Source organism: Cydia pomonella, chromosome 9 (assembly GCF_033807575.1).
Source record: "Cydia pomonella isolate Wapato2018A chromosome 9, ilCydPomo1, whole genome shotgun sequence".
Classification (NCBI taxonomy): domain Eukaryota; kingdom Metazoa; phylum Arthropoda; class Insecta; order Lepidoptera; family Tortricidae; genus Cydia; species Cydia pomonella.
Window position 1 is genome coordinate 17,384,901 of NC_084711.1, and position 16,864 is coordinate 17,401,764.

Genomic DNA, 16,864 nt, shown 5'->3' on the forward strand with positions numbered 1-16,864 from the left:
TATAATAGTCTATCACTGTGACCTGGCTGTAGGTAACTTGGAGCAGCGGAACACCGTCGTTCGCGGAACAGTGACACTTACCCGAAGCTGCGTACGGTACGGCAAAGGTGGCACGAAAATAAGTACACTCGTTTAGGGACTTGTTAAGGCTTTAATGACATGTTGATGATCTCGATGTTGGAACGAAATATTTTAATTAAGCTATCATTTCACGATAGATTTTTTTGCTTTATGTCAAATACTGAGTGACCCACCAGGAAATTAGTATTTCTTGATATAGGTAGGTTCCTCCATCTTTTGTAACTCTGTTGAGTGTGGTGTTAATATTCATATCAGTCCATTGGGCTTCTTCCTTTAGGTATTTCTCCTCTCTCTCTCTTTCCTTTTTCTTCTCCTTTCTTCTCTTATTTTTCTTGTGGTTTCATGTTGGGTTGATGAGGATTTAAAAAAAACATAGAATCTTCTAAACGTATATGTTAGGGCATCTTTTTGAGTTTTGTATATTTAAATATCTAGATAGCGTGTGTTTCAACATTTATCAATTATTTATTTGCCCGTGCATGTCACGATTAAGAAAGATTCATGAAAGGTAAGTTTGGTAGTGTATTTTTATCAATTGACTTGTTGGCTTTACTGGTTTGCTTTACACACGGTTGTGTCACGAGGAATCCGAAAGATTGTAATAGTGTAATCCTGATCACATGTAAAGACTAAAATTTCCTATAAACGTTTCAGGACTTAGCCTAGTTTCATAGTTAATGCCAATTGAAAACAAAAAAAAACATGAAGTATTATGTTATTGTTACTTAGTGCTAAACGCCTTTTAGATGGGGAAATTGCTATTATGGGACATAGTCTAAATACCCTCATTGATATATGTAAAAAAGTGACAGATTTTATAAATGGGCAAAATACAAGTGCAGGACATTGATATGCACATATCAGCTATAAGTTACCTGTGCATTCATAAATAATAATAAATAACTGCACTTTTTGCAAAAACTAGGTTTTACGAAAAATAAGTAAAAATCATTTTAAGTGACAGGTTTACTAATAACATTTGATTTTTATGTACTAACATTTAAAAAAATCCAACAAAAAGGTTTTTTGTTTGCGAAATAGACCTAAACTCATATAACATTTTCCCTTCTTTGGGCCTCAGAAATGCGTGGTGCGTAGTTAAAATCTTTTGGGTTCCTCGTTATACACCTTGTATTGCTCTATTTGCTCTGTTTATATTATGTTACATCTTCCACATTTTATATTACATATAGGTAATAACACGATGATTTATTTAGCTACTCCAATTTATTCAAGTTTACCTCATGCCGAGTCATGCATGGTTCTGTGATTATCTTTTTCTTAACTTACATTATTACATACATAGAATTCGATATGCCGTATTTAGACTCATACTTAGTTGCTGGCTGTTTTAAAATTCTGTTTTTTAATCTTAAGTAGTAAATACCTGATATCTGTTTATATACCTACTCTATATTGCTTCGCTTATGTTACGTACCTGATGTATAATTTACCAATACGGAACCTACTGATATCGACGTAACGTTTCAGGTGAAACCACGGATGAAAAGTTTAAGATATTATGGAATTATTACAAGAAAATTCAAACTTCTAACGAGTTATCGATAACAAAGTTAACGGATATGGTTTTTTCTGATATTATGCAAAACTATGATAGACCAATAGTCACAAGAACCACTGAAACTAATCCGCTAGAATCTAATATAGAAATAAAAATGGAACCAAATGCAAGTCCAATGGCAATAACAAAAATAGCTGCGAAATCATCGAAAACTCAACCAAAAACATTAATTTCAGCTACTAAGCAATCAAACAAGTCACCAATGTCACCATGTATGACCATCCCCACCACGGCATCCCCGACTACACGTACACAAAATGAAAAACAACCTCAGGATATTGAAATTAAGAAAAACAGAGTAAACAACCATGATTATAATCGCCTGAAAAACGATAGTACGAAGTTGGACAGAACTGATTATATTTTTTTAAATTATGCGGATACTTTTAAAGGATTTACCCCTCGGAGAAAGGCTGTGCTTAAATTAGAATTGGCAAGAATATTTACCTGTGCTGAACTTGCAAATTTAGATCACGTCGAAAAGTGTAGTTGTGGGACTAGCAGACGAAGTAGCGATGCTTCTAATAAAAATACTCCTGAGTATCTGGAACCTAAAGCATTTAAGAAAGATGATGCTACAAGGGTCTTGGATAAACATGATTATCTATTTTTAAATTATGCCGATACTTTTAAAAATATTACTTTAAAAGGACAAGCTATTATTCAACTGGAATTGGCAAAATTATTTACGTGTGCCGAACTTGCAAAGGATGACTTGGAATTTTTAGAAATTTGCGGACAATGAAGTTGCTAATGATTCTGGAGATGTAGACAATTTTTTTTTTTCAATTTTACATTTTAGCTTTAGTTCCGCAAGCCATTTGCGTCAGTAGAAAAAGGCGAAAAATTTAAAAAAGTAGGCGCGAAGTGATTCTTATAGAAAATTTGAATTTTGCGCCTTTTTCTACTGACAAAGTGGGTTTGCCAGAGCGAAATTTGTTATGTCAATAGTAAGTATCGAAATATAATGTATGTAAGAAAATTGGCTATTGTTTGATTTCTAACAGTTTTTTAAATTAAATGACCAATATAAAAATATATTTATTACAGTTTCCAAAAAAACATAGTTTTATTTTTCATTTGATTCGGAAGTTGAATGAACTGTCGCCTGCGGTATTTCCGGACCGATACAACCTTCAAACCTTCAAAAAAAGAGCGTATTCCCATCTTAAATGCCGTCAACACATGAACACACTTACAACCCCTCTGGTGTTGCAGGTGTCCATGGGCGGCGGCAATCGCATACCATCAGGTGATCCGTCTGCTCGTTTGCCTCCTGTATCATAAAAATAAAAAGCGGTGTACATTCCTATCGATTACTCTGGCCTGTCCGATAGAAGGTACTTAATAATAATAAAAAAGTATCTACCTACAGTATCTACTTACCTAATATATCTATTCCATAGTAGTAGGGTAGTTAATACTCAGAAACATTTTATTTAATTGTGATATTGTTTACATACAACTTGATATCTAATAAAGTAAACTAGTCAAACCTATTTATTTTTCCTACATGGGAGAATAATTAACTAAAATTGCTTAAGACGAAAGTGAAGGCCCCACGCGAAATCGCCTTTTCATGCAAACGTAGTCCTCATTTTCCTCTGTGGATATTAACATTGAAAATATTTTGACACAATTGGTTGTATATCAATCACAGCTATGCACCTACGTTTGATTTTTTTTTCGAATTTAAGTATAGTGCATTTAAAACTTTCTATGAAATCTGTTTTTCGCTCCTAATTTTTACAATAAACAAAATATAAAAAGTCAAACGTACACAGCTATGGTTAATATACATAAAATTAAGTACCTACGCAAAAATATTTTCCATAATGTTTATATCCAGACAGGAAAATGAGGACTACGTTTGTATGGAGAAGCGGCCGTCCCCTTTCCTCTTAATTTCATTATTTTATTGTGAAATACTTCAGTGATAAAGTAACAAGTAAACCCTATGCCCTAAATAAAGAACTCCTTGTATTATTATTTATTACTTTATAATACGAATTGATACGGCATCCCCGTCCCTGGAAGCGCGCCCCCCTCTGCCGCGGCCGCGTGTTCGCCATCCCTTCCCCGCGCCCTCCTCTCCCACAGTCAGTCGCTCATTGAACGCGCGTCAGGTCTGTGTTGTTTCGACGGCCGCTTGCCTATTGTGACCGGCTTTTGTCCATACATTCTTGCTCGCTTACAACTCTAATATTACACCGACAGTGTAGTGGAGATATTAATCTGTACAGTGAAATTACCGTTTACGGTACGTGATTTTTATAAGTTGTTAATTACTTTCACATACCGATCCGTTTGTGAAAGGTTATTTCTGTGTTGATTCATGCGGAGCGGTGTTCTGGAAATAGATCGGTTCGCCTGAAGGCGCATCCCTCGGTCGTCGTTTCACCCAGGATTATTACAGGCTCCTTCACGTGTTTAAAATGTAAACTAGGATTGCGGGCGTGTCTCAGCAGGCCGTTCTCGAAATGGCGTCCGCGAATGTCGCGGGTTTGAATTTTGCGACCGGTAAATTATCGTTGTGTTGGTTATTACGCTACATCCTACGTTCGTCAGTGTTTATTATAAAGCGCCGGTATCGGCACGTCGTTGTTCTTTTGTTATATGTCAAACTGAGCGGTTAGAATGTGTTTTCTTGGCAAACGAGGGTGTGTCACCTGTTGATGATTGGGGGGTGAGTGGCCTGTGTTTAAACGTGGTGTTTTGTTGTTGCGCAGTGGAGGCTAGCCACATCGACGGTGCCCTGGCGGATAATGTAGGTGAGAGCGGCGAGGAGTCCGAAGACGAGTGGAACTACTTCAAGGGAGAGGGCGAGCGCTCGGAGCAGCAGCGAAGCGAGCCTGACGGAGACGAACAGGACGAGCCGCCGCGCTCAGAGACGCCCTGTCAGGACAATGTGAGTATAATAAACAAATTACCTATTGCATAACTTAATGTAAACATTACCATCAGCTAACAAAATATACGTTTGTTAACTACACGTAACCTAAAAAATGTTCTAAAATACTAACAACGATATTGACCTTCAAGACTACAGCTAAACATGATGTGATCACCTGTGTGAAATCAGCTGTTAGTCATCTGTTTATATGTAAACACAAGTGAGGTAGTTTACTTTCACATTCCACAAACTTGAAGGATAATTTTACCCATTTATTCATAAGCAAAGTTTTTTAAACAACATAATGCATTGTTTTTTATTGTTATTGTTTTGCGTCATTTGTAAATGAGTTTGTGTGACATTGGTACATTGTCTACTCAAATAAAAATTTAAAATAAAACTGAACACCATTCTCTCAACTTAAGCATGCTATTTAATATTTTAGTCTGCCTGGGAAAGCAGTTCAGTCGACATGAACAGCTCCCCCCTCAACCCAGATGCCCCGGTGTTTGTGCCCGGCACAGTAGCCGGAGCAGACATCCTCTTAGCCGAGTCCCCGCGCAAGCCACAGCCAATGGACGACATTGAGCTGCCAGATGTTCAACAGTTTGAGACAGAAGTGGTTCAGCGGCCGGCTGAGTTGCTAGACTTGGATAATTGTGATCAGTTAAATGGACACCACGTAAGTTGCATTGTGAATTGAATATTATTCAAGTTATAAAGTACGAAATCAACAACAAACCCATTTTTAACATATTTTTATAGCTACAAGATTTTCAATGAATAATCACAACAAATTTTTAACAATATCTATTAAATAAAGATGTATTTATGTTATAATTTAATATTGATCCTTGATTGTAAAGGAAGCAGTATATATGCAAGGATTTCCTTCCACAACCACAGAAATAATATGCAATAGAATAACATGTAGAGGAATAAAATATTAAAATGGAATTCTAGTTCGTAAACCTGCAGTTGTTTCATTGTTGTTGTATTCATCATTGTCATGCAGGAAAGTCATAATGACATCCTGACTGCTTGTGCTCATACCTTTGCCATTTAGATTGTCTTACCACGGTCACATTATAGCCGTAGTTATATTTTTATTAATTGAAAATCTTGTTGATTAGGTTTAATATTTAGTCTTTTATAATAGTACCTACTTAGTACCTATTTAGATTTTTTAAATAAGAATTTAGTTAGTCCATCTGGAGTAGCACTCAGCCACTCACAGTGGTTTAAAATGATATTTTGTGTGAGAGCCCAAAATTTTGTTACCTACCTACCATTTTCTTTCCGTACTGATTTCTTATTAGGCAGATCCACACAGAGCGATCATAAGCGTGAGGCAAACCGGTCCGTGTAGACGTGCCTCGGCCGAGGCGGCGTGCTCATGCGAGGATAACGCGCGCGCCGCCTCGCCCGAGGCTCGTCTACACCGTATGCTCGCTCTGTCGTGGTCCCGCCTATTTAAAAGATATATTGATGAACATACACATCCAAATAAAAATCTAAGTGCTTATAAGACTCTTCCTATGATCCCAAGCTCTAATAGTCATAGATAGTCACATAACATGAAAATTAAATAGTCACCTAACATGGAAATCGGACATTAAACACATTCGAAGTAAACTCTCAAAATTTACTTATGCACTTTGCGAAATAAAGAAAACCACCGACTTTCAAGCAGCACTTGCAACATATTATGCATACGGTTATTCCTGGTTTTCTTATGGAATAATCCTATGGGGCAACAGCACAGATGCTCCCTCCCTTTTCACCTTGCAAAAAAAACTTATCCCCATACTCGTAAATATAAAACAAACTGATAGTTGTAAACCACATTTTATAGAACACAAAATAAAGATATATAATAAATAATAAACTACCACAAAATATAAAGGAAGAAAAAAAGAACACCTATTTGTACAGAAACCCTAATAAACAAGAGCTATTACACTGTTGAATACGAATATTTAAATGATAAGTTTTAAGATGGAATAAGATTACAATAACGATTATATTTGTATTAGCAATAAGTTAGTTTAAGTAATATTGCTACGCCCTTGCAGGGCTCATGTTTGAAACAACTCATTTGTTATTTAATACCTATTTGTTCAACATGAATGCAAATTAAGGACTTACTTATAACGAAAATTTTAATTGGCACTTCCTAATACTTTACTATGAAATGGGACTTTATTAACTTAAAATTATATTTGTGCATTTAGATACATATAAGAGCAACATACAGTTTACCATGTTGTATTAAATTATAAATATAATTTCAGAATGTATCAATTGATGGAATAACAGAACAATTGAATGGGAATGAGAAGAACACCCTGGACAGTCTCGGCTTTGGATTCAGTGTGGGCATGGAGCCTGACAAGGCAAAGGATATCAGTCTAATTCAGGACTTCGACAGAATACAGAAAGACACCACTGATTTCTGTAATATACAGGTTAGTTTACACACTAAACCATTACGCATTTCATTTACGTCATAAGTGTTTTAATTGTAATACTGGGATTTTTTTTATGTCCAACATATTCATTAATATAAAGCCTAGACAATTATAACAATGAAACAGTAAAAGTAATGTCTTAGTAGAGATTTTACTAGCAAAAATGGAAGATTGACAAAATGAAATATCAACATTACTAATCAATATGTATTATAATAGTACCTAAACTGTAGAGAAGATCTAACATTGCTTAAGAAAATAGTAGTAGTCTATCTTCTTTAATATATTAGTCATTTTTAAGGGTACATACTAGGGATTGCAATAACCGGCCAAACTTCATAACCGGTTTTAGTTATGTCCGAAAAATAACCGATAATAGGTTACAATCAGTAACGGTTATTTTCGACAAAAAATGATAAATGTACAAACAAGTAATTTAAAAAATATACAAAAATAAAGGAACAGTATTAGAGAATGTGAGTATAAGTCTTCATTTTTAATACAACGCAAAAGACAGTAAAGGTGAAAATATGACCTTGGATGTGATACAATATTCAATGAAAATATTTTTTAAATAAGGCAAGTAAATGTGGTATATTTTCGTTGTTAATTTACAAGAATGTCAAAAATTATAATTCATGGAATTTAAGTCATAAATACCATAACCGGTTATGACATTTTGTCGAAATAAACGGTTATATCCGATTATTTCGGTTATGATTATAACCGATTTGCATTCTTTAGTCGTTTGTTTTTTTTGTACCTACTGTAAATAGGGAAAATATATAAGACAATTTGATTTATATTCTCGTAACATTTTGGTGAGTTATTTTAACTCAATATTTACTTTTAAATCTTTTTTATTGATTTGTTTTGCTTGTTGCAGGCTTGTTGAAATTTCATTTTATTAATCTCTCGTTTTTTGCTAGAAAACATTCTAGGTTTGCACATGACTGTAAGTGAAAAATATTAAGTTGCTTTTATTTAATGCTAAAGTGGTTAGCCTTCCTATTTTAAGCAGTTAATTTTACTTTATTTACTGTTTCCTGTAAACATTAAGGATGCAGCTAATCATTACAACAGTTATTATATACAACAGTTAGTATATATACCAGGTTGGCCCTGTTACATGAACAAATAATTAAAACATATATTGTAGTCCTCGACTTCTTTCTTTTGTAAAAGTTGTTCAACTTTAAAAAAAAGACTTTAGTTTCCATACTAATTAATTTCAATGTACGCTATCATCATTGTAATTGAAACGCTTGTCACGCTTTAAACATAATAGACCGCGAGCCAGGAACTAATTTCCATGACCAATCGCCTCCCGGACGATAACTCGTATAGTGGTTAACGGCTTATATGATGAACCCTCGTGAACGTCAGCCGCTACTTTGGCTAGTCGAGAGATACCAGCAACCGAAACACGTAAAAAAATTTTTTTTATACTTTGTCAGATGATAGTTTAGATGAAATTTTGAATTTACAAAATCGTCAGCCGGTTGTATCGCGATGGAAAGAACGTCAGCTGCTCGCATGAACATGTATAAAATAAGCGCTTTACCTTTATATGATAGTGATAACAAAATCATGAAACAAAAGTATCAGCCGGGAGGCAATGACACGATATATGCTCCTGGCCCGCGGTATATGGCCCCCATAACAAAATTCGTAATACATTGGATCTTCGTTCGTACTAAAAATCAAAACACAAGTTATTCGTCAAAATTGCTGAACAATTAATGGTCAGTTTGAGAAGTATAGAGCCTACAGCTCCTGTTACAGGGCCCGCCCGGTATAAAGGCCTTGACTAGAGACTGGTACCAGAATTTACACAGTATTTTTTTTTTTTTTTTTCTATTTATCTAACAATATGCCAAAATGATAATTAAGACATTCTTATACACCTTTGTAAGTAATTACACCTCCCTCCTTTGTCTTCATTACAGGTATTCCAAGCACACTCTGAAACAAACCCGTTCGCATCAGACGACAATGAAGAGTTACTAGAGAGACTGAAGAGCAAAGAGCGAGACCCGATGAGCATGAGCTTCTACCAGGAGAAGGACGACGACACCTGCGAACGCCTGCTTGATGGGTCCGTCGACCTCAACGCCGTGCAGCCGCTGCCCGACGCCGACGACGACGACAACGACCACCACGACAACAAGGAGAACGTCAGGCCCTTCCCCGACAACGACCACCCCCTACCCAACAACGACCAATTCGATCAGGGTGCTAATTTCATGGACTACGTCAACAACTCGAACAACCTACAAAATTTCCCTAATATAGATCTACAAATCGACCACCCGCCCCAAGATAACGTCATGCAGACGGACACGCCCGAATCTCACAAGCTCCTGTTCGAGCAGATTCCCGAAATACCCGACGGCAAGAGCTCCGAATTAGGTTTCAATGAGGATATTCAGGATCTTTCGGATCGAGCGATCACACCACAGGAGGAAACGTCACAGGATGTCGAAATGGAGTGTAAATTGGAGACTCCTTGCGAGCCCGCTTCTCGCCCCGAGTCAGCCCAGGAACCCCCACAGACACAAAACGTAATCGTAGAGGCGGAACACGCTCCTTTCGAAGAGTTCTCTCACCGACCGGAACATACCGATAATCTATTGGAAAACGACGTGCACGAATCACACCCTATTGAAAATCACGAGCATTCCAACGAGCACCTGTCGCCGTCCCCCGCGCCCGCCGACCGCGGCGACGTCACCCCGGAGCCGGCGTACGAGCTCCAAGAGAACGTTAAGGCTGAAATACACAACTACGACAGGATCGACGACCACTTCGACGCCGTCGCACCGCCCGAGGACATGATCGAGCCCCAGGACGCGGAGACGCCACACGACTTACACGAGGACGTCGACCTACTGTCGGCCAACGCCCACGAGAGCGAGACGACCGCGTCGCCGCTACCCAGCGAGGCGCCGCTGTCGCCCGCGCCGCACCACGACGAGCTGCTCGCCGCCTCCCCGCTGCCTGCGCCGCACCACGAGCAGCTGCTCGCCGCCTCCCCCGCGCCCGCGGAGACTGATCTCATCTCAAATCTCGCAGCCGAGTCACCCGCACCGTCGCCGCTCCCGACAGAAGTCGCCCGCTCGCCGCTTCCGACTGAAATCGTCCGGTCGCCGCTTCCTACCGAAGACGTTCGCTCGCCGTTCCCGACCGAAGACAGTCGTTCTCCGCTCCCGACCGAAGACGCTCGCTCGCCACTCCTAACCGAAGACAGTCGTTCTCCGCTCCCGACCGAAGACGCTCGCTCGCCACTCCCGACCGAAGACAGTCGTTCTCCGCTCCCGACCAATGACGCTCGCTCGCCGCTCCCGGCGGAGGTGCCGCTCCCCAGCGAGCCGTCCCTGCCGTCCGAGTCTCCCCTCCCGGCGGCGTCCCCGCTGCCCGTCGAATCGACTCTCCCCGTAGAGTCTGAGATTCCGAGGGAATCCCCGCTGCCGGTGGAGATCGAGCCGCCGAGCGAGTCGCCCGCGCCCGAGGCCGCGGGTCCCGCGGAGTCGCCGCTCCCCGCCGAGCCGGAGCTGCGGCCCGAGACCGCGTCGCCCATGGCCGCCGCGCCGTCGCCCGCGCCGCCCGTCTGCGACCGCCTCACGCCCGAGCTGCCTCGCGAGGAGACCGCCGCAACGCCCCTGGAGGACCGAACGCGGACGCCCGAGGCCGCCTCCGGCCCCGCCCCCGACATCGTCCCCGAGGAGCGCACCGAACAATCACACAGAGACCTCATCACGGATATAGACATCGGCATTCCCGAGTCGCACGCGCAGGAAATCTGCGTCCCCGTCACGAGCGAGATCATCGACGAGGCCGTACAGCTGCCCGCCGGCACGCCGCCGCCGACGCCCGCAGTCGACTTAGTCGCGCCGCCACTCGAGGCGCCGGTCGCCGGGCCCGCCGACGCCCCTCTCGCGGCCGCGGCCGCCGCCGCCGCCGTAGGAGCGGCCGCCGCCACAGCCGTCGCCGCGACCGCCGCCGCGGCCGCCAAGGCGAAGACCCCCGCGAAGAAGACCGCTGCATCCCTCGCCCCCAAAACGACCGCAACCCCCAAATCTGCGACGAAAGCGGCCGCGCCCTCCTCCGCCGGCAAGAAGCCCGCGACCGCGCCCGCCGCACGCCCCGCCGCCTCCCGGCCGTCACTCACCAAGTCCCCCGCCGCCCCCGCGGCCGCAAAGTCGAAAGCGACGACGACCTCGACGGCGGCCAAGCCCTCGTCTCGGCCCGCCGTCAAGAGCTCGTCTTTGCCCGCAAAGGAGCCGCCGGCGGCCGCCAAGCCCACCGCGCCGCGCGCCGCCCTCGTGCCCCGCTCGGCGCCCAAGGCCCCCGCCGCGGCCGCGCCCCGGCCCGCCGCGCCGCGCGCCGCGCCGGCCGCCCGCCCCGCCACGGCGCCCGCGGCCCGCGCGCCTCCCAAGCCCGCCGCCCCGGCGCCGCGTCCGGCCGCGCGCCCCGCGCCCCGCCCGGCGCCCGCGCCCGCCAAGCCCAAAGAGGTGAAGCCGGCCGAGAAGAAGCCACTCACGAACGGCGACGCGAAGGCGCCGGCCCCCATCAAGAGGGTGCCGATAGCCGCGCGGCCCGCGCCGCGCCCGGCGACCGCTCCCGCGACGGCACCACCGGCCCCCAAGTTAGTACTATGAAATCTCTATGAGTTTCCTATGCGTCATTCTTCGTCGCTGAAGATCTTTTCCGTTGCGAAAGGTTAGTGACCGCGAGCGCCGTACGTTTTTGATAATTTTTAACCATCTTCAAAGAAATAGTAGATATATATTTGGTTGTGGCAGTTTATCAGTTTTAAGATTATATTTTAATAACGATTTAAAAAAATTACATCAGTCATCTGCCGAAATAGGACTTCTGCTCTGCATTTATAAAATATAGGAAAACTGCTTCTTCTTCCTTGCGTTGTCCCGGCATTTTGCCACGGCTTATGGGAGCCTGGGGTCCGCTTGACAAATATAATTCTTACATGAAACATTAAAAATATTTTCCGGATAAAGGAAAACTCGCGCTTGACTAAAATCTTAACTATTTCAAAAATATTAACACAAAAAGAAAATACTAATGATTCCAACAGTTTTCCTTCATCTTCAATCGTTTCTAATTTCCACATAGTATCCACCTGAAAAAATCACTGTATATGTCCTGGCCTCACGCTGCGGACTGGACGTAAGCGGCGCGCGGCACTGCGAGCGACTAATCAAAGCCGTTCATACATTAGGTTGAATCCGTGGCCTTAGTAATAATGTACACTATTAGACCGCGGACTGGACGCAGGCGGGGCGACGGGCACCGCAGCAAGCCGCCGCCGCTATCGTTCAAAACAGGTTCATTTGAATCGTGCGGCGCGAGTCACCGCTCGCACCGATTCCAAGCAACACGAACCAAATGCATAAATGAACCTGTATTGGACGACAGCGGCGGCGGCTCGCCGCCCCGCGCGCCGCGTGCGTCCAGTCCGCGGCCTTATAGATTCTCGCTTAGATAGTAATATTTGGTAAGATTGTACACTTGCGCTAAGTAAGTACCGTTTCCCGCAGGGCTGCCGCGCCCCGGGCGCGCGCGCTGGACAAGCAGAGCAAGGACCTCGCCAACAAGCGCATCACCGCCAAGGCCGCGCCGCCCAGGACTGCCCCCGCTAAGGTAGGGTATATCTTTAAATTCTATTGTAGCAGCAGCTAGTACTCATAAGCTTTGTTGTTTGATGTTGATATTTTCACCTGGTCATAATCATTAAGGCATGTTTTAAGTATTGAATTTATTTTATTTGTGTATAGTTAAAAAACTAAATACATTAAAACCAAATGCGAATTTAAGGTGAAAGTATTATAAGAGCAGTTTACTGAGTCCACTGTGGAAATATTAAATACTACCCTCAATATTTATTTATATATTATTTCCAGTTGTTACCAGTGGTAACAAATTGATTTTAAAGGTGGGAATAATGAATTTTGCGAATATTGTCGTTATTCACAATCATCATCATATCAGCCTTTTATCGCCCACTGCTGAGCATATGCCTCTCTTCCAGTACGCCACTTGTCCCGGTCCTGAGCTAATATCATCCAGAATTGACCCGATTATTCACAAACGTGCTACGAACCTCAGTTAGCTAAAATAAAAAATAAAACATTTATTCCGGTAAAAAAACCTTCCTTTTAAAAAATTTCTTCTGCCAAACTGCAAGACAGTTTGTTGGCAGAGGGACCTCCCTTAAATACAGATGGGTTAGCTTGTTGCCTAGTTAATTAATATGTAAGTACAATACCTCTTATTGCTTATTGTGGCGGTAATTTAATTTTGTTTAATAGAAACGTTTTCAATTTACATTTAAACATCTTAAGTGATTTACATTTCCTTATATCATACGGCTATTAATCATTTGTTTTAATATATTATTTTAACTTATGTATTTGTAGGAAAAGGATAAAATTAATTAACTACTTAAGGTTTGTAAAGCTTTATGAATAAGGGTCATGTCTATAGAGTCTGGCTACTGAAATATTACACAATGTTTTGGCGGGAAATTAAAAAAATCTTGGGCTGGTCACACTTTGTGTAGTAGGAATTATAGTTTTCATACTAGAAAATATTTATGATTTTCTGTACACACGTAAGGTACCTAAGGAAATAAGTTAAAATACGTTCATATGCACTCAAAGTCAGCTCACGTAATTTCTACCTCTATGTAAAGTACAAAGACATATACAACGTGTCCCAAAACTCAACGATAAGCCGGCACCAGAGGATGGAGCTGCTTATGATTAGTCGAGAAAAAATAAGGAAAAAAATATATCTCAATTATTTTAGAAATTACAGAAAAAAAATGAAATTCATTGAAAATCGACATCCCTAATGGTATTTTTAACGACCATGTCTACAAATATTCAAATATTACTGTTTTTTTATTTTGTTTTTGGAAACTTCAGTAGCCCTGCTATCTAACACAGTTCTTAAAAATACCAAAATACATGTAGTTTTTACACAAAAAATAATCAAAATTCATTTTGTCCCTACAATTTTGAAAGATTGTTTCTTACAGTCCACTTTCAATCATCATGGTGTAAAAAAATAGTATCGACACCACTATGGCAATTATTTTCAAAAGTTGACGCAACTAACCAAGATTCCAAAATGGTATAATACTTTGGGAAACCTAGTCACAACAAAAAACAACGAATTTTTAAACAAGAACCGACATTTTTAAATGTTGATATTAATCACTTTTGAAAAGGGTTGTTGTTGCAAGTTTTAAAATTTCAATGGAAAATGTGGGTAGTTAATACAATTTTCAAGTCAGTACACTCTGATCCTTTGTTCGCTGTGCACCGTTCCGTATTAATTGATGTGGCTCTCATACTAACAACTCTTGGCTTTGCTTTTTGGACTGGTGATCTGCAAACTGTACTGACCTGGCATTATTTTGGACTGTGATTGTGTTTTGTGTATTGGACTTTTTCCGTATTCTGGATTGTTTAGCGTTTATCATGCCGCTACCGTACACACCGTTGCAATACGCTAATATGCATCTCATTTATGGAGAATGCCGATGCAATGCTAACGCTGCTAGCAGATTGTATCGAGAAAGGTACCCAAATGTTCAAAGACATCCGGATTATCGAGTGTTTATTAATGTACATCAAGCCTTTGCGGAAGGTCGTTTACCATTTGACAGGAGACACACTGGAAGACCTAGATTGGAACGCGATGAAGAAGTTCTCAATGAAATAGAAAACGATTCAACTACCTCGGTACGTGCCATAGAACTAGCTACGGGAATACCAAAAAGTTCTGCACATCGAATTCTAAAACGTCACAGACTTCACCCATATCACTACAGGCGTGTGCAGACGTTACTACCGCGGGACTATCCACATCGGGTCGCATTTTGCCGTGCGATGCTGCAAAAGCACAGGGAAGATCCCCAATTCTTAGACAAAGTTCTATGGTCGGATGAATCAACCTGCAAGAAAGATGGCTATTCAAATCTACACAACTTACATAGTTGGAGCAATGAAAATCCGCACTTGATGAGAGAAGACAAATCTCAGTATCAATTCAAGGTTAACTTATGGACGGGCATCTTAAATGGAAATGTAATTGGACCCTTTGAGTTACAAGGAAACCTTAATGGTGATGGCTATTTGACCTTTTTACAAAACGACTTGCCTGAATTATTAGAAGACGTGCCTTTACGTGATTTACAAAACATGTGGTTTCAAAATGATGGTTGCCCAGCTCACTATGCCCGTGCAGTGCGAGAATACTTAAACCAAGAGTATCCAGGGCGTTGGATCGGGCGACTTGGTCCTATCTTGTGGCCACCCCGTTCGCCCGACCTGAACCCCCTGGACTTCTTCTACTGGGGCTGTCTTAAAGACAAAATCTACTCAAAACCCATAGCAACATTGGACGAGCTTCGCCAAAAAATCACACAAGCTGCGGATCATATCAATGGTAGAAGATATGCACGACGGATAAAACGATCATTTCTAAGGCGATGTCATGTCTGTATTAATGCTGGTGGCAGGCAATTTGAACATTTACTGTAGTATTAATAATGTAGTAAATGAATTTAAAAAAAAGGAAAAAAAATTGTACCATTTCTTTGCATTTATTCAACATTTTTCAACAACAAAAATCCTTTTTTGGGTACAGTAAAAGTGATTACCGCCAACATTAAATAATGTCGATTCTTGTTTAAAAATTCGTTGTTTTTTTTTGTGACTAGGTTTCCTAAAGTATTATACCATTTTGGAATCTTGGTTAGTTGCGTCAACTTTTGAAAATAATTGCCATAGTGGTGTCGATACTATTTTTTTACACCATGATGATTGAAAGTGGACTGTAAGAAAAAATCTTTCAAAATTGTAGGGACAAAATGAATTTTGATTATTTTTTGTGTAAAAACTACATGTATTATGGTATTTTTAAGAACTGTGTTAGATAGCAGGGCTACTTAAGTTTCCAAAAACAAAAAAAAAACAGTAATATTTGAATATTTGTGACATGGTCGTTAAAAATACCATTAGGGATGTCGATTATCGATGAATTTCATTTTTTTTCTGTAATTTCTAAAATAATTGAGATATATTTTTTTCCTTATTTTTTCTCGACTAATCATAAGCAGCTCCATCCTCTGGTGCCGGCTTATCGTTGAGTTTTGGGACACGTTGTATAGACATGTTTCGCCAAGATATTTTTATATATTTTATATTTTTATATCATTTTACTAGTCATTCCACAGATTTCTTCTAAATATTAGCTTTCAGTAACTCGTTACGTTCCAATGTTTTGATTTTATTGATATTTTCCAGAACTTCTAGTTTATCCGTCTCTTTACAGACTTGTCCTGTTCATGAGATTAAGGTATTAATAAATTCACGTACTTAATCAAAGTTATAGGCAAATGTTAGAACTAGTACTTAAAGCATCAAAATATTAATAGAGCACCAACCTACTAAATTGTTTACGACTAGTAAACATAGCAGTTTTTCGTTATACAACGCTTCACGTCGACTTCGCACATTATCGTAATTATTTAAGAGGTTAAATAATAGTTTGCGTTGCGGACCTCACTCGGTATAGTCATTATTAATATTATTTAAAATAAACCCCTTATAAACCGCGAACAATTTGAATGAATGACATAAATTGACAACAGACTTTTAGTTTTTTTTTAAATCATAGACAATTGGTGATACAACATGGAAATATCTGTCAATATGCAGCCTGGTTCGTGAAAGTACTCAACGGGCTGAAATTAGACAAGCCGCTGGGAATCGAGTTCTTTGAACGATCCGCCCCTGCTGTCAA

General features: G+C 41.0%; 1 protein-coding gene across 2 annotated transcripts in view; it reads left to right on the forward strand.

The window, feature by feature from the left end:
• Positions 1–16,864, forward strand: part of LOC133521545 (microtubule-associated protein 1A-like) — a 132,180-nt gene that overhangs the window by 113,714 nt on the left and 1,602 nt on the right. For both annotated transcript variants that reach the window (XM_061856567.1, XM_061856569.1), the window contains 5 exons: positions 4,393–4,571; positions 5,002–5,238; positions 6,851–7,024; positions 8,977–11,675; positions 12,589–12,691. In XM_061856567.1, coding sequence (XP_061712551.1) covers positions 4,393–4,571; positions 5,002–5,238; positions 6,851–7,024; positions 8,977–11,675; positions 12,589–12,691 — 3,392 coding nt within the window. The remainder of the gene's footprint in view (positions 1–4,392; positions 4,572–5,001; positions 5,239–6,850; positions 7,025–8,976; positions 11,676–12,588; positions 12,692–16,864) is intronic.